Source organism: Manacus vitellinus, unplaced genomic scaffold, assembly GCF_001715985.3.
Source record: "Manacus vitellinus isolate BGI_N305 unplaced genomic scaffold, ASM171598v3 scaffold_0_pilon, whole genome shotgun sequence".
Lineage (NCBI taxonomy): Eukaryota > Metazoa > Chordata > Aves > Passeriformes > Pipridae > Manacus > Manacus vitellinus.
In genome coordinates this window covers 52,464,203-52,490,861 of record NW_021938789.1, presented here as the reverse complement: position 1 = coordinate 52,490,861, position 26,659 = coordinate 52,464,203, and the positions used below count along the sequence as shown (strand labels likewise).

General features: G+C 38.6%; 1 protein-coding gene across 8 annotated transcripts in view; it reads right to left on the bottom strand.

The window, feature by feature from the left end:
* Nucleotides 1–26,659, bottom strand: part of WDFY3 (WD repeat and FYVE domain containing 3) — a 132,558-nt gene that overhangs the window by 32,859 nt on the left and 73,040 nt on the right. For 4 of the 8 annotated variants that reach the window (XM_018073410.3, XM_018073365.3, XM_018073382.3 and 1 more), the window contains 19 exons: nt 24,557–24,738; nt 23,356–23,587; nt 21,945–22,105; nt 20,748–20,859; nt 20,120–20,310; nt 18,852–19,004; nt 16,417–16,490; nt 16,153–16,314; nt 14,619–14,713; nt 12,475–12,595; nt 11,231–11,448; nt 8,332–8,567; nt 6,948–7,082; nt 5,527–5,706; nt 4,075–4,119; nt 3,392–3,625; nt 1,942–2,041; nt 871–1,031; nt 65–294 (listed from right to left, as the gene is read on the bottom strand). In XM_018073410.3, the coding sequence (XP_017928899.1) occupies nt 65–294; nt 871–1,031; nt 1,942–2,041; nt 3,392–3,625; nt 4,075–4,119; nt 5,527–5,706; nt 6,948–7,082; nt 8,332–8,567; nt 11,231–11,448; nt 12,475–12,595; nt 14,619–14,713; nt 16,153–16,314; nt 16,417–16,490; nt 18,852–19,004; nt 20,120–20,310; nt 20,748–20,859; nt 21,945–22,105; nt 23,356–23,587; nt 24,557–24,738 (3,022 nt within the window). The remainder of the gene's footprint in view (nt 1–64; nt 295–870; nt 1,032–1,941; nt 2,042–3,391; nt 3,626–4,074; nt 4,120–5,526; nt 5,707–6,947; nt 7,083–8,331; nt 8,568–11,230; nt 11,449–12,474; nt 12,596–14,618; nt 14,714–16,152; nt 16,315–16,416; nt 16,491–18,851; nt 19,005–20,119; nt 20,311–20,747; nt 20,860–21,944; nt 22,106–23,355; nt 23,588–24,556; nt 24,739–26,659) is intronic. The other 4 variants (XM_018073370.3, XM_018073397.3, XM_018073406.3 and 1 more) reach the window with 2 other exon arrangements.

Sequence of the window (26,659 nt, the reverse complement as noted above, 5' to 3'; positions counted from 1 at the left end):
GAAAGAACAGGACATTTTTGTACTTCACAGCCCTGATTTTGAATGAACTGTCTGAGATATTTACCTTCCCCCATGCAGATTAATCAAGCAGTGAGCCAGGCAGCTGATGAACTCTTGATCATGATTCCCAGGTCCCAAAATTAAGTTTCTATTCACAGTAAGGACCCTTAGGGAATCAAGGAGAGCCACTTGCTGAGGAACAGTTTTGTGCGCTCTTGAGAACTGATACAAGATGGTTCTGTTCAGGCAGTGATAAATGGCATCCAGCGATAGTCCCTGAGATCTTCTTTTTGACTGATGAGGAGCAAAAAAATCATGATCAGATAGCAGCAGAAAATCATTTTACTGGCACAAAATCTTCCCTTGAATTGACCCATGCTCATTTTTCACAATTGGTATTTTACCAAAAGTGTCAATCCCGTGAATTTCAAGGACAAAAATTACATTAATGATAATACATTTATAATTCTAACATCTATAAAGATGTTGCTAATTTCTAACAGTCACAGTCTTCTAACAATCTCCAATAAAAGTATATGAGGAGAACACTGGCTTTCCAAAAACATCAAGGTAAATTTAGGAAGCTTCCCAAAATTCCTGCAAGGTATATTTGTTTATTTTGGTGGATTTCTAAAAAATAATGTCATCTGAGAGCAGTTTTTACTCAACTACCCATATTAAAGCACTCCACACTGACAAGATGAGCTAAGAAAGCTCAGTAAAGAGAGAGGAAGCCTGGGGAAGAAAAGCATATTTCTATGCTGACCTGACATGTGTCACTAGCAGGTTGCTTAGTGACACCACTCCATGCATTTCAACCTAACCTTCAAAAATGGTTTTGCAGGCAGGCTAATAGAACAACACTGTTACCTGTGCAATGAGCTGGATTATGAAGTCCACAAGAAGCTTGGATTCTTTGTTGAACATGCCCTGCCAAAGCTTATCTACCACACGCTGTGTAAAATAAAACACATTGTTCACCAGCACTTGGTAGCTTCCTCCACTCGTTATAGGCAGAGATGCATCTTCCCCTAGGTAACAAAGAACACAAAAGTTTTCTTCATTTATCAGAAAAACCCATCTGCATAAATACACTTACATTAGTTCATGCTTTCTAGACTTCTGCAAAAGAGATTCAGTCAAAGATAAAGTTAAAACCTCATGGTTTCCCTACAATAAGCTTTGATGGTAAGCAAACATAGTTCTGAATTTATTTTATTAATGGACTCTACCCAGTGAAAGACAAATCACTGCTATGGCAAGAAATGGGGAGCCTTACAAGCACTTTTGAAGAGAAATGCATACAGCCCCATGACACCTAGGATGGAGACAGGGCAGACCTAGAGCTCCTGGGAAGTCCAGTAGGCCACCATGAAATCCAACTGGGCCCCCGAGCAGCCATACTCCTACAGGCCCCTTCCTGATCATCTAAATCCATGCATTGGTGGAACAGCCTACCCTACTGACATCCAACTTACAAGCTTCTAATTCTCTTCCTATCCATTTATCAATGGAGTGTTAATCCTTTTTTCTGGGGTGCTGCCTTCATAATAAAGCTACAGTAGGAGGGAGTGGAAACAAAGCTAACTTTTAACCTGTGATAAATTGACACAAACTCCAGATACTCTACCAAGGTAATAAGGACATGACAGATTATGCAAGATCCAGTTTCAGTTCTTTCTGCTGTGACTGCAATTTGTCTGACTTTCATATCCAAAAGATTTATGCCATGTAGTTTTTTTGAATAACCTATTTTACAGCTTCGGCACAATCAAGGTAGTGAGGGGACATGCAAGGACAGCAACACCATTTACACATCAGAGGAGAGGAAAGGGCAGAGAGAAAAATAAAGACAATCAAGATGCAAAATAACAGGACAACAAAAAAAGAAAAAGTCATAGAACCAAAACCTTGTGTTTTGATTAAAGTTTGTTATATTACCCAATAAAACATCAGCTGCAAGTAAGTGGTCCATCACTCCATCCAAAACATATGTCTGAAACTCCTTCTGCTGTGTCCGTGTTGATCTTTCAGGGGAAGCCTGAAAAAAGATATGAAGATAATATTCAGATAATTAATATCTCTGAGCAAAAAAAAGAGGGAGAGGAAGGCTGTCCTAGGTGATTTCCTCTTTTCTCAGCTCTTGTGAACTACTTTTATTTTCTCTTAACATTCTGTCCCAAGTAAAAAGTTTTGGCTTTATCTAAAAATTTAAGCGTGCATGTCAAGGATACATTGGCTGCAAGCAGTCTTACAGAGCAGGCATTATTCCTATTTAAATCCAGTACATTTATCTTCTGCCATAATAGGAACTGGAAAAGAACACATTCTGAAAAGGTGCACAAAACTAACTATAGTTAAACATATGGTTAAACTCTGATCTCCTCAGTTCACACAGTCACCCCTCCTTCAGTAAAATGAGTAAATGGGATAGATCAAACGTAATCAATCATCACTTCTATGTGGGGTTCTGCATATTACTAAATCAGCCTTGATAAAGTCATATAATAGATATATGGGTTAAACTAAAGGGGAAAATGACTTTAGCACCTTGTGTTGGTCAGTGAACACACGATCACCCCTAACTGAACAATTCACTTGAACACTCCTAGAAAGCAATATAGCATTAAGTTTGGCAGTGTTTACATACCCAATTCTCTTTATTCTAGGGGGCCAGTAACATTGATGAGTGATAACAAGTTAAAACAGCTGTAAAGCAATGGCAACCAACAGTATATGGTCTCAAACTCTCCTTCTGATGTCAGTGGATAACTGCACCTTTTGACATTTCATTTTTTGCTTTGTGACAGCAAAGAGGTGCCCAATTGCCCCAGGAAATTTGTTAGGAAATGTACAAGCATGGTCCAAAATTCCCGCAGCTTTCAAAAAAGATCAGGGAGACTCAGCAATACATAAGATGAGGTGGCAAAAAGGCAGGTCAAGGAAGAGTGAGAACTGATGTGAACTGAACATTTCAAAATACATTGTCTGAAGGAGGTGTGGGCAGTTAAACAGTAACTGAACTCCTCACCTCCCTGCCTCACCATTAACAGGATGATGCTTTCATCAAGTGTAACAAGCTTTAAAAGATAATTTACAGGAAGATAACACAGTTATTTTGTGAGGTTTTATAGCATATGGCACCATATGTGTTTTTATCTAATTGGTACCATCTATGGCAACATTTCTTTTTATCTAATGTGAATAAAACAGAAACCTTAATATTTCTGCAGGGATTTTATATTCTCAACAAAGTCAATACAGCTGTCGTGGTCAGAAAAGTGTTTAACAAATGAAACATACTTCACAACAATAAAACTTGAAGAAAGCTACAACTTCACAATAAGTTCAAATAATAAAAAACAAAACACAAAACTCAAAGAAACTCTACCTCTAGCAGAAGATCTACCAGTGGAGTTTGTTTGTTGGCTGGTGTGAGACATAAGTTATCAATTATCATCACACGCATGAAGTCAAACACAAACTTTTTGGCAGGATGGTTGGTTAAGTATGTTTTGGTGCCAACGTTGCAGTATTCTGACTGGCTCCTGTTCATGCCAGAATCAGCTGCAAAGGCTTTAAACTCTTCAGCTGGGGACCCAGCTTCGTCATCAAGATCAGTGACCTGTGGAAAAGAGCACGTTAAAACTGTAGAGATCAGCAAATTAATGGCAGTTTTTTCACTTTTCTATTATTTGCTTGTCTTTCTAAGGCTTTTTTGCTTCATATTTTGCTTCTTAAGAAGCATTATGATGTTCAGGATCAGTTTCCTAATACACAACAGGAGAAACATCCAGTTTCAGATTCCCAAGGCAATCAATCATCAGTGAAGACTGGTGTGAGTTACATTTCACATTCACTGACCAACAGAAGTACTTGAGCAATTTCTAAACACTTGGCAAAAATAAATTTTCTCATTGCAAAAACAAAAAAAAAAATTAAAGTTTTGAAAAGTTATTAACTAAAGCAGTTAAAATAAAACCAAGACAGAAACCAACTAAAAAAAAAGGCCATCAAGCTTACATAACAGAAAACAAAAAAGTAACTGAGCCTTTTCTTTTTTTAATACGATACCTTCATCAGAGTGCAGTTATGGGTAAGCCGGTTTCCCAAAAATCTCTAAAAAAAGAGAAAAAAAAAAAGGGTCTCCACAGCTTTCCCATTTCTGATGAACAGAAACCTTTGAGAGGCTAGCTCTTAAAGAGGACTGCAACAAAAGCACAAACAGTAATGAAAGCTGTCAAATCCAAGAGACTGACTCTTTTCATGTAACTCCCTCCTCCAAGTGAAAGAAGGTACAACATGATTTCCCTCAACAAGCTTATCCATTGCCAACTCACATGTGAAATAACCAAACATTTTGGACATTTGGTCTGCTTTAGTAGGAGAGTTTTCCCAAGAAATTAAGAGGACTCCAAATATGTGTTCTTTCTAGTTTTAATAGCTGTCTCAGAAAAGCTGAAAGATCAGTTAAGAATTTTCTCTCAAGGCTGAATTTGGATTATAATGTTTCGTTGCAGAAACCTGGCTGTTATTCAGCTATTTCACAAGGGATTGATTTAGGCAGAGGGAAATGCTGGAGGAATAAACCAATTTGGAGTCACAAGAGCCTTCAAACTGTGAAGAGCTCAAGTTGTCAGGCAGCTATACAAAGTTCCAAGGGATCTAGCAGTTAAAATAAAATCTGCTCAGAGACACAAGGTTCCTCTAAAAATTCTACAGGTGAATGCCAAATCAGCATTACTAGTTTATAAGTAGCACTTTTTTGAGAGAGACCAAGCTCCTGCTAATATAAAAGCAAAAAAATCCCCTATTTTTCATGAGAGACTCATCAGCATGCTCTGTTAAAAACGGATCTCCCACTTTTATTGACAAAAGGATAGCATGCCACCAGTAAGTATTTCCTGAACTGTTTTATCATACCCTCCATTATTCTAGCATTTGGCAACCTGTAGCCCAACTATCCTTCCATGTTCTTAATAAAATTACTTTTAGATGTTGGCTAGCAGTACCTGTTTCTTTCCATTCATTTTCTAGAAATAGTATTATTTGTAAATGGCACTAAGCTCAAAGAATACTTTAGGCAGCAATGTTGAATTCACACCCTCTCCTGGCTTGAACTCAGAAGTTCCGGGAAATGCAAGAACACTGTTTTGTGGTTAGGCCACAAAAGCAGAAATGGTAAGTGGAAGAAAAAAGAAGTTTTAGATTTTATCACATCCTCCAGAGCAGAGGGTTGAATGCACAGGTTGACTCAGTCTTCTTAGCTTTTGTAAATATGAGCTAATATTTTTCATATAATTGAAAATAATGGTCCACTAGAAAACAAACAAATTGTGTATGTTCCCCCTAAAATGCTGTTCTGTTGAACACGTGCTTCTTTCAGCTCCAAAACCCAAGTACAAAATGTCCAGCCCAGCCTTGACAATGCCCTCTTTTGCAGGGTGAATTATGACTGTTAATTGATAAATCCTCAAAAGTAACATTCAGGGGAAAAACAAACAGTTAAATAGTTGGATTTCCTACCATCTCAGAGTAAGGTCGTATGTTGAAAGGGAACACTGTTGCTGCCAGCGCACACAGGAACTCTGGACTCATCCACAAGGAAATGAGGTCTGGCACATTGTGATACAAATACCGAAAGAACTGCATCAGGGTGACTGGATATTCTCGAAGCCAAGAGCCTTCCTCCTCTGACTGCCAAGGCTGGGTTGAAAAACAAACACCAGATCAGCACAGATAGCACTAATTGAAGAATGCTTATTTCAGAAAGGAAGAGAAGCTGCAGGGTCAAATATGCAATCAAATACACTGTCAAACATGCAATGACATACACGATGTAACGTGATGAAAGATGGGGCCAAATGTGACCAACCACATGGACAAGCACTTGTTCAAGCAGAGCAGACATAAGTGATTGAATACGGGGCCAAGCACATGACCAGCTGTGGAAAGCACATCAAGAACATGTCACTGTGTGTTGAAGGACTTGTCAGAACACCTGACTGAAGACGCAGTGTCTGAACATGTGACCTAATAACTGATCAAACAAGTGATAGAAAACGAGTTTGAGTACATCACCAACACAAACCTGACACAATGTGATAGAACACATATCTAAGCATGTCACCATACGATAAACACCCGACCAAACATGTGACCAACCACCACGACAGGTGACCAGCAAGAGATAGACCATGTGACAACAGGAATGTGTCCTGCAGCAGGTCATGAAGGCATAACCAGTACACATGTCCAGAAGATGCTTCTAAACATGTTAGCATGGGAGAAACATGCAAGCAATGGAGCACATCACAAACACATGACGACCAAACAGGAGACAACCAGACAGGTGCTGCTTTTAAAGCATTTTGTGAGATAATTTTCAGTAGATAACACACTCGAGATTCAAGGAAATACAGAATTTTCCCACTGAGAGACCAACTTCCACTACTCTTGACATTAGATTCAAAGACGAGAAGATGACACATTTTTCTGGCAGTAAATTCATTTCCTCCAGCATGTGGCTATTCATAGTCAGGGGACTTCTCTGCATGTGGAAGGTTCGTGTACAAAATCTGCAACTCGCATAGCTCTGAGCAGATGGAATATACTCTCTCTAACATGCCCCCACGATGTTAATTGGGAAAGAAATTCAATTATCTCTGCCAAGGACATTTTATCCTTCTGCTTTCTTGTTTTGTTTTAATTGCAGCTAAACACAGAGCCCAGCCTTTTTGTGGCCACTAATATTTCCACAGACACTGGGAAAAAAGTAACATAGAATAACCCACTAAAATGACAGTTTTCACCCAAGTATTACAAGCCTATCTCACAGCTGGTTTTGTCGTGACACTTCACAAAAAATTTTTCTAACTTGGCTTTTCACCACATGGCAAACTCAACTCATAATATTCAAATGCAAGCAAAATTTTTTTTATGCTTACAGAATTCAGCATGCTCCTCAGCATTCCCAACAACAGGAAGGCAGCTTCTGTGCAAACACTGTGTATTGAAGAGGTAACAGTGCCACAGGAGGCAGGAACTCCAAATATGAATGTCCAAATAGAGTCTAAATCAAACTGTAAGAGGTGAAAGAGAAAAAAGAAGACATGAAATAATCCCTTTCTCTTATGCAATTGGATACTGCTTTTTATTACACATACAATGCACTCATTTGGCAGTATTTAAAAAATTGTTCTGCATCCTCCAGACTTTATCACCATAAGTTTCATATGAAAGTCATATGTCACTGAAGAAAATTTCTTTCAACAATGGGCTAATGTAACTGCAATTCTTCACAAAGTATTTAAGTATTTTGAAACAAAAGAGCACACAGGTTGCACAATCCCCTCAGTTTACTTCTTGCATCTAGCAGTAAAACCCACATGGTATCCCACAGAAGAAGAAAAAAAAAAGATAACAACACCAAAAAATCAAGTTGGAATTTCCAGCAGGCCTAAATAATTAAATGAATTAAAAAATAAAACAGGACAAAGTTCCCACCTCCTGCATTAAGAGTGCTACTAAGTAGAATTTAGTTTTGATTTAACAGTGTCATACTTCAATGCTGTAAACAGATGAGTGAGCTTCATGCCTCTACTTCATGTTAGCACAGTGCTGAATGTGCTGTCAAGTACTGCTCTTGAGAATACAGGCAGACAGAATACTACCTGGTCTGAAAACTTTTACTTTTCAGTTCTCACTGATGAATAAATGTTAGCACTGCATCCATTCTAAACAGGCACTTTGTCTATCTCGAGTGTGGTTTTTCATCATAAAGCACTACCCTAGGCCTTCTAGGACTCTGTTGTAGACTATATAATATCTACTCATTTACATATAATTCAAACAAGCCCCAAATCAACCTGCTCAGAATAAGAGCAACCAACATTTTTCAGCAAGAACTGGATTGCCTCCCCAAAAAAACCACAGAAACTTTTTGAAATGAAAGCTATCTTGTTTTGTCTGTAACCTTGTGAACCCTCTTTAACACAACAACTCCCTACTTCTTAAAAACCACAAAGAAACCCCACAACCAAAGAAAGCAAGCAAAAAATTATGTTCGCTTCAATGCCTATACCCCATCAGATTGAACTAGGGATCTGGTTCTCATTTGACCCCGAAATGGACCAAAATGATGGCTAAGCCATAACAGCCTGGCTTCCACATACCCCCAGGGTACCCTGTCCTCCCACCCCAGACAGCTCAGCACTAAACAGCACACCCTGACTGAGTCAGCTGCAGAGGAGAAGGAGGGGGTCTGGTTAATCCGTTATTTTCTTTCATGACAGACAGAACTACATTTACATCTTACTAGATAATCCCTACCTGGCAACCCTGATTACACTGGCTGCTGATGACAGGTGCACTGACCTGCAGGTTTTCAGGCAGTTCAGTGACTGGCTGCTGCAGGAAAAGGGCCATGAGAAGGAAATAGAGTGCAGGTACATTAGTGTGCTTCGGGAGAAGGGACTGCAGAACAGGAAAGCCTGGGAAGTGACAAGCATCCCGGTTGATCTCCCGGACCGTTGATCTGCCGCCAGCACTCCTGCCCACATTGAACCCTAAGATGAAAAACAACACACAAAGACAAAAATGTTAACAGGGAATTGCCTGTGAAGATCACTCTTACCCATGCAGTGAACTTGAGAGAGTGCCTCCTCAGAAACTGATGCTGTAAAAAATGAATGTGTGCATACAGACTGACACACACATATGACACCATTCTGCTTCAGATGTTCACTTTTTTTAAACAATTAAAAAAATAGATGACACTGCTCCATACAGACTGCCCAATGCTACTGCTTATAACACACAGATCCATTTTCTGGCTGCGACCACAATTTCTGACTTCTGAAACACCCAAGCTTCTGAAAAAAGATATTTTGCTGGCTGAGAGGGAAGTTATCACCTTAATCTCAGTTACAGACTTATATTACCAAGCAGCAATTCCATGGCCCATTTAAGTCTATGGGCAGCTAATTTTTCTCCAAAGATGTCTCAGGGGCATCTTATTTCAGATGTTTTGTTAATGAATAATCAGCTGGTATTAAGTATTAAGTGCTCTTATTTTGTTTAATTTAAGTGCTGTCAGAGCCACCTTTTGTGACCCCACTTCTACCTAGGTATTTGAATTTCCTCTTTAATGAAAAAAAAAATCACCCAAACATCAGGATGGCAGAAGTTCTTATTTTCAAGTAAAGAAGAAGGCAGGAAGACAGCTCAGTCTCCACATCAGCAGAGTGAGCCATTCTTCTGACATTGCCAGAGGTCAGGTTGTTTTTCTGAGACTCAAATACAGATACACTTTCCACCGGAAACTGACTTTTTAAACAGAAAACATCTATCAGGAATCAGACCAGTGAAATCTGTGCTACAAATTTGAGGGAATTCCATCAGTAACTTTCAACAAAAATGGCTCGTATTTCACCTCATGAGAAATTTTGGAGCCAACATGTTCCCTCTTATTAAAAAACACAGGGTACAAAAATTAGATAATCTGTCGCTATCGGTTGATGAGACACAAGTTTAAAAATATCTGTTTGGATATTTTAGTCTAGCTTGGATTCAATAAAGTGATACTATAATAAGAAAAATAGAGGAAAACTCTACAAATGCTCTTCAAATGTGATTGTATATCAAAATCTTATTTAGAGAGATTTTGTGACTGAAGAAAGTGTTTATGTTATTGGGTGCTTAAAGCAGACACTGAATAAACAACAGTCTATTGCCTAAAATACCAGTGGTTTTCAAGTTTTTAGGCACAATCATGCAAGGGAAATGCTTGTACAAAAACTGTTTCTTAAACAAAATACAGAACGTTAATCAAAATTAGTCAAACAACAGATGCTTTTTATGATAACAATAAATATTTGCATGTGTTATACGGCTTCAGAAATGTTGTTTTCCTTAATCTTCCTAATTATTAATGCAAATCATTATTAATGGAAAGAACCATCCTATGCTCCTAGCTGAATATCCCAAGGGATATATTATGGGAAACTGTAAACATACAAACTTAACGGAGAGTTTTATTTATGCAAAAAAACAACAAGATGGCATACTTTGAAACCTATCAAAGAGACAAAGCAGAATATTTTTTTTTTTAAAATATTTTTATACTTTCATTTCAGGAAGAGCCCTCTTCCTGAAGTAAGATCACTTTCAACAACACTTCACAATTATTTCCTTATAATAAACCAATTCAGAAAAGCCTTTGGCACAGAAACAGATCATACACTGCTGCAACACAGAGAGGTGGCTCCTTGTACAGTTATTTTAGGAATAGCTTTAAGTTGAAAGTACTGTGATACAAGTGCCCTGGTCTAAAGGCTACTCAAGCTCCTGAAAGACTCCCATTTAACATCAATCAGTGGGTTTGCACCAGGGCCTGAATGGACATTCATCTAAAACATTCCATCTTATTTGGACTGAAAAAAACCCCAGGTCTACAAAGAACTGACATCCATTACTTCAGACATTTGGAGATGCATTTCAGACAGTTGAGAGATGCTCAAAATGGGTCCTGTAGACTGAAGTGTTATACACTGAATTCTAGATCACATGGGGTAACTGAGAAGTCTGATAACCCTGATAAGTGAGGCTTTAAGAACCTGCAAAAAAAGTCTTTAATAACAGAGAGCATGTTTGTGTATGGACGAACATAGGAGAGGGAAAGAAACTTTGAGATGATACCACGAACACAGAAATTCCTAAGAAAATAAAAGTCCAGATTGGTAAATCTGATTGGCACAGAACTGAGTAGACAAAGCAGTTCAAGTATAACACCACACAATGCTCTAACTAATAAAAGTAAACAAATAAGTAAATTTTACTGGATCTCTGTTAGCTGTGTACATAAGGTGCTATGCTATACTACCTTTTCATCTATAGCTTAGATGTGCCTGCCCATGGGACATATTTAACCTTACCATGATGGTAACAGAAAAAAACAACTGGCTACACAGGCTTTGTGCAGATGAACTACAATGACATCTGTGCGATGTCAACTGGAGGGCAGTTTTGTAAAACCTCTCCCTTTTGCCTAGGAAATCTTAACTCTTAGTTGTAAGAAAAACGAGGAGCAGAACCATCTGATTGCAGCACAGACAGTAACAGAAAGGATGCACCTCCCAGACAGCATCCATACAATAACCCCCCTCCCTCAACACATGAGCACAGACGCTCCCCCAGTAATCCCTAAATCCTGAGGAGTTGAGATGCATACCTAGCACAGTACCAATTTTATTGGTCAGGACAGAATCCGTCTGATCGAGCCAGCCTCCACCACTGAGACCCTCCTTAAACTTGATAAGGATGGACTGATTACTCAACAGGACCACAAGAATTCGCATGGCTGCTGTGACTGTGGTGGAATGCAGATGTTCTTCCATAAACATCATAATCCAATCAAAACCCAGTGTCTTGACCAGTTCTTCACAAGCCCTAAGTAAAGAGAGTTAAAAAAAAAAAAAAAAAAAGTCACATTTTACAGCATTTAGTTTCCTACTAGACAGTAAAAAACAATGTCCTCCAGTGCAGGGCAAACTTCGAGAGCAAATTCAGATCTATCAAAGAGTTAACTGAATTCTTAGGTAAGTTTGCTACAAACACGAATGTCACTCGTTGAATCTTGTTAGATGGAACAGTTAAGTTGTATTTATTTAGAAGAAAGAAAAAACTAATTACAGCTCCTGGGACTATTCCATTGCATGATATTTCTCCAACTGTTGCTTGTGATAACGAATATGGAATTCTGAACTGGAAACTTTTTGTTAAGCCATATGGGAAGTTTTCAGAAGTCTTCTTAGAAACCGGTATTAAAAAAAGTGAAGGAATGTTGTTTGGTTGGTTTTATTAAGGGAAGAGTTGCTTGGAAAATATCTGAAAATACATGGGGTTTTTTTCCCTTTTTTTAAAGCACTATTCCTTAAAAGCTTAAACAGTTTTGGGTTGTGTGTCCATCAATCCCTACATAATCTACAGATGCCATACATTCACAAAATGCCATCAACAGACTCCAGACAGGCTACTGGGTTGAAAGCTGTATTTTGTCAAGGTTTAACATGAGTGATTCAATGTCTCTTCTCCATCTTGCCATATGACTCTATGGTCTCATTAAACTACAGTATTATTCTTCCCTCACATGCAATTTTAAGTAACTAAGGGGCATTCTACGGTCAATGATCCTAACAATAACCCCTGCTGGAGCCATTTGATCTCAGTCAAATGAGAAGCTGATTACCCCACTTCTCTAAAAACACAAGTTTCCTCTTTGACAGATTTTATTTTCTCTATAGCCACACATGAAGTTATGAGAAAACAGCATCATGAATCATGTATTCCATCTCTACTGGCATGGTAGAGGTAATTAAAAGGTAATTCAGTGAATCAAATGGGGTCTGTGTAATTCTCACCCTTGAAATAAAAAACTATAACCTTTCTCTACCTCAAGGGTTTTTTTGTACTTACTGCAAATTAACAGTTGTCTTTTCTTTAGATGTATATAGAAGCTTCAGAAGGATATCTAAAAGTCTGTTCCGTAGTAGAATAAGATTAGCTGAAACAAGTCCTCCAAAATCATCCTCTGTTCCTAAATATTTAAAAAAAAAAAAAAAAAACAAAATTAGGTTTTTGGAACTTGGGCATTTTAAGACTATTCATTTTAAGACAATTCATAAATTCCATCCATAAGCAAAGGAAGGTGTACTAAGTACACATACACCGCTGAGAAATGTTTGGTGCCCCGTTACCACTGTCACACACAGTTTGGGCAGTTTGAAGAACAGGTAAAAGGTAATCACAACTCTTCAGACAATAATCTAAACTGAAGTAGTCACTCCTGGCAGGCAGATATACAAAACCAATCAAATACCCTTCACATTCCCCTCCCTTCTCTCAAAACTGCGTAACATGCTAACTAAATGCACATTTAGCATTTTGAAAGCTAGGTTGGTGGGAATCCTGATACTTCCCAAATCCCTCCCAATCTAAGAAATGGAGACAAAAATTAGTTTAACAGATCCCCAAGCTCATCATCAGTTGAAAAACACACTGCAGCCAAGCAAATCCATGCAGCTCAGGACTAGCTTCACAGTTATTTTGCAAATTCCTCTTCCTGTACCTTATACTATCAGAGGAGGGCCATGCTTTTACATTATTTAAAATCAATAAAATCACAACTTGAGGCAATATGAACAAAAATAAAGACAGATAAATGGATACTTTCTGAGCCAAGGTTTTGTACACAAGATGCAAACACCAAGTATCTTCTATGACAGAAATACAGAAGAACTGGTGAACACCACTAGCCTAAAAATTTCTTGTCTTCTGCCTCAAAAGCTTCTCTCTCTATTCCTGCCACATCCTGAATTTCTCCCCAAGGTTCTTCAGTCCCCCAGACAGGCAAAAAACCAGCTCAGGCTGTGGTTAGGCTGGGGAAAAAAAAAATCATGGCTGGCCTGTAGTGAAAACATCAATCTGGATCTCTCTCCAATACCCACAGCCTCTTTTTTACTAAAAAGCTCAAATTTAATCATCTTTGAGACCACAAAAAGCAAAGGTATTGAGAAGGAAGAGGTGAGGCACAGCAGAATAATGATGAATCTCACTGGACCACAGAATGGTTTGGGTTGAAAGGGAGCTTTAAAAATCATCTAGTTCCAAACTCCTCTGCTATAGGTAGGGACACCTTTCAGTAGAGCAGGTTGCTCTATCCACCCAACCTGCCTTGAACACTTCCAAGGATGGGGCATCCACAACTTCTCCGGGCAACCTGTTCCAGTGCCTCACCACCTGACAGTAAAGAATTAGTTCCTAATATCTAGTCTAAACCTACTTTCAGTTTAAAGCCAGTCCCCCTCGCCTCATCACTACATGCCCTTGTGGAAAGTCCCTCTCCAGAAAGTGCAGTCTGCCTAAACCTTGTTCTTCAGGAAACCAGATAATAAAACTAACTTTATAGCAGAAATACTTATCTCTCACTTGTCCCTGCTCACCAGTATATTCCCAAGAGATGCAGAAACATAGGATCTTTAGGTACTCCTTCTAGTTATTTGGGTGACATTTACTGTGGGACTAAAACATTTCTGCTCAGGGAGACTGATGGAAAATGCAACTGCATAAGCCTTTTATCTTAAGGAAAACAAGGCTAGAAATGGTCTCAATATATTCAATATAACTCAATATAAAAATTATTGAAGGACAATAACATTTTTTTTTCCTAAGAAAAATAACTAGGCTGTCTTAGTTAATTCTTTCACTTCTTCTACACCTGGAGGGAAGATGCACCTAGTAAAGATGCACCTAGTAACAAGTTGCCTTTTTTTTCCCTTTCCTCCCAAAGAAGCAGAGATGCACAGCTGATTTGAAGGAGCAAGTGGAGGAAAGAGAACAAAACTATACAGTGAAGGAAAGGAAACAAAAGAAAGCTGAAAAGGTTTTGCTCTGCTTTGCACTCAATACTGAAAACCAAAGTACCAGTACTAATGGGCAGCCAGGTTATAACAAAATTATGACATTGCTAACGGCACTATTTCTACGTTTCATGTGTTCAAGCACAGAAGAGATCACAAAGTATTTTTATTCTACTGCTTCTAAGTGATGTCAACACTTACCACTGTCAAGCTTTTCTTCATTGTTTATTTCCATGACCACAAATTTCTCACAGACTGCAAACGTAGGTAAAGTGGAAGAGATGAACTGTCCAAACCTTGACGTATATAGAAAAAACATCACTCACTGGTATGACAGATGCACTCTCATCTATCAATAATTCACCTTAAATATAAAACTGTGACACTAGTGACAGGGTGATATCCCGAAATGTCAGCTTTCTCACATCTAAAGATTGAGGAAAATCATCTCTAATCAAAGTAACTAGCCAAAACACAAATTAACTTGTTGTAATTAATGGAATCTTTGCAGACAAGTCTGTAGGCAAGGGACCCAGAAAATGCTAAGATTCAAGAAAGGAAACAGAGATATCACCAAGTCCTAGTAAAATGAACACCTCAAGTTAAAGACAGGAGAGCAAAAACATTATTCTCAACTCTTTACAGATGAACAATTATTACATCAATTATTACAGTGGTTACTCAACTCTGGAATAACATTTATGTCTATAGCTTGAGGTTATGTAACACAAGGTCATGGTTTTCCACGACAAGACGTTGATGTACTCAAAGAAAGGAGATGCAATATATTCCCCTTTCTGCTGCAACTAACCTGAAATGATCCCTAGCCAGTGTAACTTTTCCCAAGTTATGCAATATTTTTCATTTTTTATTTCCAGGAAGGAAAACAAGGAAAATTCAGACAGGCATCCTACAATTTGTTCTGTAACCATTTAAGCTTAAAATCAATGGTTATATTCTTGAATAATTTTTTTCTTCTGTATAATTAAAACAAAGACAGGTCAGATGTTCAGGTTGAGGCTTCTGACACCTATAATTGTACTTAAAGTGAGAAGCTGAAAACATGACCATTTGTATGCAAAGAACTCCCAAACCCTGCAATAATTTATCCATTTTCTTTATAATGAAATGGGAGAGGAGAAAAATCACGTTATCAAGGAGTTCAACTAATTTTAAAGCATTTCATATACTCCTGTATGTATGAATTGCAATAATTGGTGTAATTTCCATCAGTCTGAATTAATGGTAACGTATCTGACAGTCTTAAATATTTTTTTATACCGTGATGATTAAGAAAAAATCTGGAACTAAACCTTTCACTCAGGATAGTAATTAAAACTGCACTTTAACCTGAAGTATCATTATAGCTCATCTCAAGTAATATTAATAATATTCAATATTCAATAATGGTATTTAAGAGAAGTGCTCAGTGCTTCACACGAACAAGGGAGTTGCAATTCAGCACCTTTAACTTCTCACCTGTAGAACATTAAGCCACTTTGATAATCCAGTCATACTTGATCAGATACAAACTGAAAATAATATGCAAATCAAGGCTTTAACATACTGGCTATGTCTAGTTCAGTCTAGTTCTTCGAGAAGCAAAACAAAAAAAATCAGTTCATGAGCATTCCATGTTACACACTCCAAGGCCATATGACCATTAAGTATTTTTGACAGAGATCATTAACATAATAAAAACAAGAAAGACAGAACTATCACAGGTGTGGGATACCTGAGTAAGTCATAGCTGCTAGGGAAGCCTTGAAGCAAAAAGCTCAGCACATTACTAATTGCAGCAATAGTGGGCTGGGACAGAGACATGTCTCGAAGAGTCAGGAGCAGTCTTGGGATGAGCTGGAATTCCCTCATTAACTTTGCGTTCTTTGCTGCTTCGCTGGAAGAAGGAAAGAAAGGAGGTGGCAATTTAAAATTGGGGCATCCTCTACATATTACCTAATCCTGTAAGTCCCATTACCAGGTTTGCATTGGCTCGTACCTTGACTCAGTGAGAAGTTCAATGAAGTGCTCAAATAATGACAGATGAAGCTCATAGGGTGCATGAAGCCAGACCTGAAATACAGAATAAACAATGATGTGTTGGGTACACAAACTGACTTGTAGAATAAAAAAGGACATTAACGTACCAAAGGTTATGAAAGGCTTGAAGAGATTAAAATTGTTCTTGTACACGACTATTTACCTGTCCATAAAAAAAATGCACACTTCCAAACATATTATATTCTTTGTCAGTGTATCATGCTGCAAACTTCTAAAGAGTTCTAGACAAAAAGTTACACAATTGTCTGGAACACCTCTTTAAACAGATGGTGCGAAGCAGTTATTGGGGTTTACAAGGCTGATGTGAAACGCTGTGTTAAGTTTATTTGGCTTAACTGAAGATTTTTGTCTTTGTAAAATTAACTTACTATCCTCTGCCTAGATTAAACTCAAGGTCTTCCCTGATTTTGATTTTTTTTTGCCCAGCATTTCCTGCAGTTAAATTAGTTAGATTCCCTAGCAAAAAAAACCCCAAACCAACAAACAAAACAAAACAAATTGATTGTTCAATCAATAGAAGAAATAAAAGATATAAAAGCCAGAAAGCTCAGTTACAGCTGCCAATCTTAAAATTGACTTGCCATTGAACAAAGCATAATTAATACTTGTGCTCTGGTGTATAAAACTGGCTTAAATAAAAATGTTTCTAGCTTTTGCTTTTCTTCTAATCTTATAATCTAAAATGATGAGAACAAATCTTTTAATTTCCCTGTTCTGCATGAGTAAGAACATCTAATTTATCCAATTTAAGTGAAATGCTTGGGTCACTGATTTCTGAATGCAGAAGAAAATAAATAATTTCAAAAAAACCCAACCCACAAACAAAAAAACCAACTAAATCAAAAAAAGTTTCTTCTTAGTGACTCACAGACCTACTGCCTGCACATTTTTAAATTTATTTTAATCTGTTAAGTGGATTCATTCATCAGTTGGTCTTCAGGGAAAAAAGAGAGGCACAAACTAAACAACAACAAATTGGACCTTTTATAGTTGCTTCTGAGTGACTATACACCACTGATGAAATTTCTCAGTTGGTTCTTTTATGGGGGAAAGAAAACAAAAAGGGGAAAAAAAAGACAGAAGAGTAGTCTTCAGCAGAATTCATTTACAGTCTCACTGTAGAAGCAGTTGGGCTGTGATTCACACTCTTCTCTGCTAAGCGTTCACCTAACTTAAGATCTCTACTGCAAACATCATCTCTTGCAGATGAAGTAACTTATATTAAGTCTATGTTTAATTTCTGAGGACAAAGGAAGCATTTTTGTAACTTATAAGGTTTATTAAAGATTAACTAGTCACATGATACTGAAAAACCTATGTTTAGACACAGCACAAGCTTATACCTAGTTTTAACATTACACTTAAAAAAAAAAAAGGAAACTTTGTTGGATGACAAATTTCCTCTGGTTTAGAACCCCACTAAAGTTAAAAAACCCGAGGCTCATTTCCTCTTTCTATGTGTCACAATTACAGCATATTGTTGATTTTGACAAGTGGGGGCGTTGGGTGCATTGAAGACCTTTAAGGTCAAGAAAAAGCAAACCTAACAAGATCAGTTGATTTTATTAAAATAAATGCTATAGTAAGCAGCAGGAGAGTTTTTCATAGACAAGACCCTTCCATAACGTTTCCAGGAGTGCTCTGAAACCCTCAAATAGACATCTAAAAAAAGGAAATGGGTTAAGTCTGTAAAGTCATTTGTGCAAGATGGACTTGTGATATTAAGTCAGTATCTATAACTAGCTTAGTAGCGTTAGTAGTATTTTTATTTATTTATTTTAGTATATGTGAGTCAGAATTCTTTTACTCAGTCTGTGTTAGGTACAGATAATACCAAAGGAGCAAACGCTAAAGGACAAGGTCTACGAATCGTTTATCACCCTCTAGCACACTAGCATTTCCTTCTCAACTTTGCTACTTTCCTTAGTTTAACAACACTTAAATATTTCATAGGTTGTGCAAGATGAGTTTTAACTCCCTTACTACTCCTGCAGGAGATGTATGATAAAATGATTACCATGTTTTCTGTTGAAAGTTTACCTCTTACTGTTATTTTCAGTGCATCTTTCATGCCTTGATACATGTACTGCAGTAGAACACAAAGGTTAAAAGAAGTTCATGAACCAAAAACTACAAAATGTATCCTCTAAAACAACAAAAAGCAGAAACATCTGTGGCACCCATTCAGTGCTTCTGCAGTGATTCAAGCCATTTCAGCAGGAAAAGTCACCAATAATCTTGTTGCTCAGCTGCTTTATTGTACTATGTGAGAAACAGTAAGTTCTCAGCATAACAACCTAGTTTGCTGCTGTTCAATATTTAAGGTAATCACTATCCAGCATCATCACCACTTCTCTGTGCAGCTTTACATACTTCAAAATCACAGAGCAGATCCTGGAAGGCAGCAGAATTTGGAATAATGGATGTCTCATGCCCGCTATCAACAGTTCCCACCAAGGAAAAGGTCAGATGGAGGATGTGGCTGTTCAGAAGGGATCGTTTTTTCTTTAACAGCATTGCCAGCAACTGGAACAAGTAAACAGAAAAAGAATTAGCAGCCAATGAGCACACAGCAATGTTGTCTAAGCACAAAGAGTAGAGATGAATGTCTGCATCCCTTCTTAGAAGGCCCTTAAAGTATGTCTGATACTCTTGATAAAAGGGCTTGAAAGTGGCATTACAGCTGGCTACAAAAGGGGCATATCCAGGACACCCTCCAGTTCATAAAACATCTGTTCTACACTGCAGACAGTATCTAGGTCCTGAGGATTAGGTGCACACACACACCTCTCAGCCCTCTGGCAGTCAGTCACAGTTGAAGAATCTCTCTCAAACCACACTATTTGGTGATGTCAATACAAGTGGAATGTAAGGTCATATGTGATGATCCACTGACTACTTATGGTACAAGGAGGACACTGTCTCAGTTTGTTTGGTCAATGTAAGCCAAGGTCTGCAACAGGCTACTTGGAATAATATGTTTTGACGTAACTATACCAGGCATTAACACCACAAGGTTTGTAAATGTGCTGCCCAAACCACAGAACTTTCCATTTCAGTAAAGCAGTCTTCATGAGAAACATAAAATTCATTGCTCATGTGAAGATCTTTCCAAGTCAGTCAACCAATCCTTCTGCATAACTGACTGCCCTTTCCCCATTCTGATGGAGAAGTAATAAGTCTTCAGCTTGAAAGCAAACAGCATCACCAACTATAAAGTTTGTGCAGTCGCCTCAGAATGATGATTCTAGGAGTCCACTTGTTTGGTTTGCTTCATGTGTCCCTATCCTCCTCTCTTGCTGGCAGATCACAGAGACAGAAGCTCCTAGGCTTGCAGAGGTGGGTTTGAAAATCATGGAAAAAGAACCATCTAAGTACCACAGTTGTGCTCTTATGTGCTGTTAATGAAGGCTCAGTTTCACCAAAGCACCTAAATGTGCACAAGGGCATGGCAAAGACACTTTCCCCCCTCTCCTTTAAAAGCCATCCTAAATAACTCATCTGTGCTAATTAGCCAAGAGCTCAGTAAACTTAAGAACAGAAACTCAGGCTACCACAACACAAGGAATTTCCATGGGAACTGCTGTGACAGACAGTGAAATTCAATCAGCGTGATCTGTTTTAAGACATTTCTTACATACCTGATAACCTCTGATTCTTTCCATCTCTTTGCTGGCCAGTGGATTGCTCTTTACCACGCAGACTAAGGCCTTCACAGCTGCATACAACCCTTCTACATCTGATGCCATGGCTACAAGTCCCAAAATAGCAGCAGCTCCACCAATGTACTGCAGTGTAGTGGCAACAGGCTTGGGGACAAATGTTCTTACTCCTAAGCATAGGCAGAGAAAATAAATTAAAGCAAAATAAAATCTAATTTCTGCAGGAAATAATTGTGAAAATATAAAAGTATTTTGCATTTTAGCATTGCTTGAATTACAAAATGAATGTCACTAGAAGAACTATGACACCTCAGAAAAGGATGTGAAGGAAATATATTGCACTGGAAAATAGTTTATGACCTAAGGTAAAGTAATTAAATATATTTTCATAATGATACATTATACAAACTGAAACAAGCATCCTATGCTAGCAAAAAAAGATAATAGTATTTCCATGGAATATAAAAATGTTCAATAAATATAACAATGCACCATTATACCACATGAATGCACCATTCATCAATTACATGATTTATCTTCTAGACCTAAGTTTTTATTGACAAGTAATTAATAATTTTTGAACATAATTCTCAAGTACTCAACTCACCCAAATACCCTATCAAAGCTGCACCAATGGAGCGTGCTGGTCCATTCAAATGTCCTGCTGAGTTATGGAGCAGCTTCACAGGCGTGGCATTTTCATGAGAAGAAATCGCCAGCTGAAGAAAACAAGAAAAAAAAGCAGGGGCTGAAGTGAAGATGTTTTTTTAATGCAAATCTAGACATAACTTCTGTATTTTCCTCCTGTGATAAAGAGTAACATATAACAAAAGAGAACTAGAGTCATTAAGACACTCTCTGAAGTTAAGAGAAATCTCCAGTCTCAAAGGTTAAGGAAGATGAGTCTAACTACTAAAACAATCCCACCAGGCCATAGAACGAGTTTGGGTTGAAAGGGACATTTAAAAATAATTTAGTTCAATCCCCCTGCTGTGGGCAAGGACATCTTTCACTATATCAGGTTGCTCAAAGCACCACCCAGCCTGACCTCGAACACTTCCAGGAACTGAGCATTCACAGCTTCTCTAGGTAATTTCTTCCAGTGCCTCACCACCCTCATCATCAAAAGCTTCATCCTTATGCCTAATTTAAATCCAGCTTCTTCCAGTTTGAAATCACTGCCCCTTGTCCTACCACTACAGGCCCTGGTAAAAAGTCTTTCTCCATCGTTCTTATAAGCCTCCCACAGGTATTGAAAGGCTGCCAATAAGGTCTTCCTGAGCCTCTTCAGGCTGGGCCAGGCCAAGTCTCTCAGCCTTTTCTCATAGATGCTCTTTTGAACTAAAAATTCACTGATTTTTAATGTACTCTGAAGAAAAAGTAAACTAATGTTCTGGTTCCCAGATGTGAATCACAGCTAGAGGAGTAATCTATCAGTTCTGTTATATGCAACAGTAGAAATATTGTTGAACAATATAATCTTAACTGTGTTTCTATAGGAGTACAACTATCATCTACATCAAAAAGCCAAAATACCCCCAAAAGGTGCTAAGATACATGGTTAACAGTAAATCCAAGAATGTGTATAAAATTTAGGAGTAATTTCAAGAATATGAATAGAATCTAGGGTTACAGTCTTCCTCTTTCTCCCCCTCTCCTCCCCCCTGCCAAACACGACAGTCATCATGGACAACTTTTCTGACAAGTACATTATTGTTCCTGGTTGCATTGACTAAATTGTCTTCAAAGAAGTTAAAAGAAAGGAACAAGTCACGCACATTAACCAACTAATTTCCCAACGTACCTGTTTGGCAATAGCTTTACTGTCCAACTTGTTGTAAACTTTCCTTATTTTTGCCACTGTAAATGAAGAAACTGACAGTGCATAGAGACCAAAAGACACCTTCTCTTCTGGTACCAAAGATATTGGAGATGGATTGATTCCTTCAGACTTCGAATCTTTGCCTTAAAGACAAAATAAAAGTTCATTTCAGTAACACCACTGTTTTCCTTTTCAGTTTCAAGAGTAAAATTAAGAAATTTATATTGCAGAATAAGTATAGAGGAAAGATTTGACAAATAGCTGAGATGTAATATTGTCCAGCCTAAGGGCTGTTCACTTCCCATCTGAAGGAAAGCAAAGTAATCAAAAAGCAGAGAAGTATTGGGTACATCTGCATCTCTGCCTGTGAAAAGACTTTCTACAATGGTTTACTAGAAAAACCGCTTTAGGATGGTACAAAAGATGCAAGATTCAAGGAGAATACATAACCGTATCTTTAATATTTTCTATCCACTGCTCTGAAAGTGGATGCTTCTTGTGAGGCACTGCAAGCACTGTGATTGACAGCTGTCTACAACCTCAGAGGAAGCATGCAAAACTCAGCACTTAAAGGTTCAACAGAGAAATTCACTTCTGCAGCTCCTGTCAGGTCAAAAGGTGCAACTCTGGTGAACCACAGGAATGGAATTAGAAAAGCATGAAGGATCCTCACCTAACACAGAAAGAGAGAAGCTGGGTGTCTACATAATTTGTTAAGTCTGTCAAATCTCACTTGGGTACGAATAGTTCATTTGGGTGTCTGCATATTCTAAAACAGGGCTATGGACACACGTTTCTAACAAGGTTATTTAAATCTTTTTGTGTTGCACTTCCCTCAATTTCAGAGAAGAACACTTAAAATTGCTCATATTTGCTAGCTACGAATATTTAAAGGTTTAAATACTTAAAAACTATTTGCTGCACCACAATCTCTGCCTTTTTAACATTTTTTTCCTCAGTTGACCCATTTGGGCCTTACGAATGACATTTCAAGACAGCTGTGCTTGAAGTACAGAACAGATTGCAGATTAGCAAATGAGAGTTATCACCAGAAGCTGACAGGTTAAAATGCCTTTCTAATTTCACTTTCTACAGATAAATATAATATACAGTACGAATAATGACAGCTTTAAGCGTTTCCAACTAGTTTAAAACCGAAGTGAGGAACACAAGCACTTCTATCTATCATATCTCAGTACAAGAACTACCAGAAGTATGTTAAAACAGTAATTTGGATTTCTATCACTGTCTTCAATAGCAGCTACTAATCTTCTTCCTGTGAACAGTCATAGCTTTTCCTCTCTGCCACTGCATACTCTCTCACCTCTTCTGCACACAAAAGATTCCACTACACCCAGGCCAAGTGACCAGCTGCCACGTGAACTGTACTTACATGGTACATATACCGCTTGGAAGCTTCCGACGTAATTTGGTCCCAGCTCATAAATGGTGCTGATTCCTGGGGCAGGCAAAACCTCCTCCAGGAAATGCGTAGGGCCCAAACGCCACACCAAGGACGAGAGCTGGCGCTGGGCGGGCGGGGTGCCAATGTAGGCATAGACAGTGCTGACCACAGGTGGATTGGCAGAACCAGAGCCACTGGGACTGCTATGAATGTAGTGAAGCTGCAAAGGAGAGAAACATGGGGAAGTTACTGAGAGAGCACGGGTACCGCGACGACAAGATCAGAAATTCGGGAAAGCGTTTTTGCACGCCAGGGGATGTATCAGACAGCTGCTATGTAACATATGGTCTTCTGATACTGTGTTGAAACAGGCAGCGAAAAACATTAAACTGAAAGTAAATGCAAAGACCAGAAGCTAAGGGGCTTTCAAAAGATGAAGTTGTGTACGAAAACACAGGATGAGAATATGCGGATTCTGTGCTTAAAGAGGTTGTATCTTGATTCTAAAAACATGGTGCTCTATGACCATCATTGTTTTTTACAAAAACAGTAGGACAACCTCAAAGTTGTGTTGTTTCTCCTTTTTCACCCAGTGAAAACATACCTTTGGTAATTATACTGCTTTGAGCTAAAGTGCAAACGTGATGAACTAAATTAGGTAATATTTTTCAAACCATAAAGCAAATACATGAGTAAGATCCCGGCCTATATATAATGACAGTAATAATCTCACAGGCCTTTTCTATCTGCATTGTAAAAATTGTGTTACCAGCTATTGAATGTATGACAATGTATTGAATGTATGACAAGACAGATGGCCAGATACATGCTCATGTATCACAGTTATTAGCATAAGAAGTTACTACAGTCCTCCTTCTGTAAAAGGAATACTGGAAGGCAAACTTTGAAAGACAACATATGGTTGTACCTGTGTACAGTAACATTAGCTAATTTACACCCCAGACCAGGTTTTGCTTTCTCCCTTAAAGCCTATACTTGACAAACGATGTTTTTTTGGGTTTTTTTGGGGGGGGAGTTTGTTTTTGTTTTTTTTTTGCTGGGGGGAGAGGGGATGGTGCTGGTTTGTTTTGTTCTTGATTTTTTGTGGGGTTTTTGTGCACATACTATGCACAGAGAGAGAAAAAATCACTCCAAGCAGTAAAAATGAGGTTTGAAAGATTTATATTACCTTAACAGTGTTAACAAGCTGTCCATCGAGGTAGAGAGCAGCTGTGCTGTTCTTCAGCATGCCTTTACTCATGACCAGAACTAGGTGATGCCACTGGCCTTCCACAATGAGGTCACCGCAGCGGAAACGGGCACAACATGGAAGAATTTCATAAAATGATGATTCCTCACTGAAGTCATCAACTAAAGGAAAGTACCAGTTAGTGGGCACCAGTAAGAGCTTAAAACAGACAAATATGTAATCAGAATTTATGCAATATGAACTACAGCAGTACATTAAAGCCAACTTTTTTGAAAGCATGTAATTAACAAAAACCACAGCAATATAAGAATAAAGCCATACAATTAAAAAGTATTACTTTAGACTTTCAAATACAAGAATTGAAGAATGAAATCAGATTTTTTGGGAAAGTATTCAGACCAAATAGTCCCAGTCTGACAGGTTGACCATCCTGAAATACTTGCATGTTAACAAACCATTACAGTTTTGGTATTATCAGCAACAGATCTCCACTTCCTTTGCCTTCTCTAAGAAAATTCTCAGGATACGTTCAGACTTTAGACTTTTGACCTTCTCCCCTCCCTTTGAAACTTTACCTGGAATTACTAGTTTCCTCAAGTATTTACTAACTTTCTCATGCCACCATGCAAGTCACAGAAAGATCTGCTGTTTTTCTATTTACAAGTTTTTATATTTACTGCAGTAGTCACAAAGAAATAAAAAGATGTCTCTCCAAACCCACAGAGCTTTTTTTTCACTTTTCTCACACTGTGGGGAGAAGGATACCCATACTTCCAGACATTCTCCTCCTAGTTTTCCCTGCTCCACCATGGTCTCCTCCACAGGTCCCACTAAGCGCTCCAGTGTGGTTCTTTCAAGAGCCACTGGGAATCTCCACTCCAGTGCCTCTAACACCCTCTCCCCTCCTTCTGCTCTCACCTTCATGTCCTCAGGGTGCTTTCTCTCACATTTTTTCCCCTTATTCCTTGCACCATGAAGTGTTTCACTCTTTTTTCCCCAGCCTGGTTGCTGGACTCAGCTGTGTCCTGCAGGGAATATGCTGTGGAGCTGGTCAAACCCAGCTATATGTGCCATGGGGCAGCACTGGCCCTTTCCCCACAGAAGCCTCCTCTTGATCCCCTGCACCTGGCCAAAAACTCAGTATGAACTTATCACTATATTGCTTGAACCATTAGGTCACACATAAAAGAAAACACAAGTGAAAAGATTGCCTTTCAAAGTGTCTGCATCAAAATCATGCTAAATCACAAAGCATAAGTGAAGTTAAAGATGAGGTTGAAAGCCTGAGACATTTTTCCTTAATAAAAGCCACAAACAGGATGTCTGGCTGGCAAGACATACATGAAGCACAAACCGAGGGTACTTGTAATTCAAGCCTAAGCACGGTGGCTTTTCTTGTTCCCTTTTTGCAGTTCTAAGGAAAATTAATTTTCTGAAGCACTGCTACTGAAGGGGTAGCTCAGGACTGAGACGTTTCTGCCCAAGTCAAACCAAAGACCTCGCGATGCCTTATTTGTTCCATTTCAGTCCTGTAACCACAGCGAGTTGCCCTTCCCTTCCCACCTCCAGGAGCCCTGGTTGTAGAGGTCACTGAGTCAGGGCAAGCACCAGCTGCTGTGGGATGAGGCAAACGGCACCGACAGCTCTGGTGGACACCATCACACCAACAGTGAGAGGAGTCACAGACAGATGCCAGCCTTCCAGACACATGGACACAGGAACACATTCCCAGCCTCCACAGGGGCTGCTGACCACCCAACCCCAATTCACCCATCCACACCCTTCAAGCATTTCCCAGGACTTTTTTCACTAATGGGTGCCCAATTCTCCTCTCCTGACTGTTGAAATACTTTTTAGTCCTCAGCACGGAGTTTTTTAATTTCTCCAAAAGGCATCCTTTGACTTCATGCCAGAGGGCAAGATCAGTTTGCAGGTGCATTAACTCTCCATCACAAAACAGAATGACCCACACTTTACTTGAAAGTCCCCCCAACAAAAAAAGATTGAAAATAAAATAAAAAAAAAGAAAGCCCAGGGAATAGTTTGACAGAAAACAGGAACTTTTCAGATCTCTCTTCATTC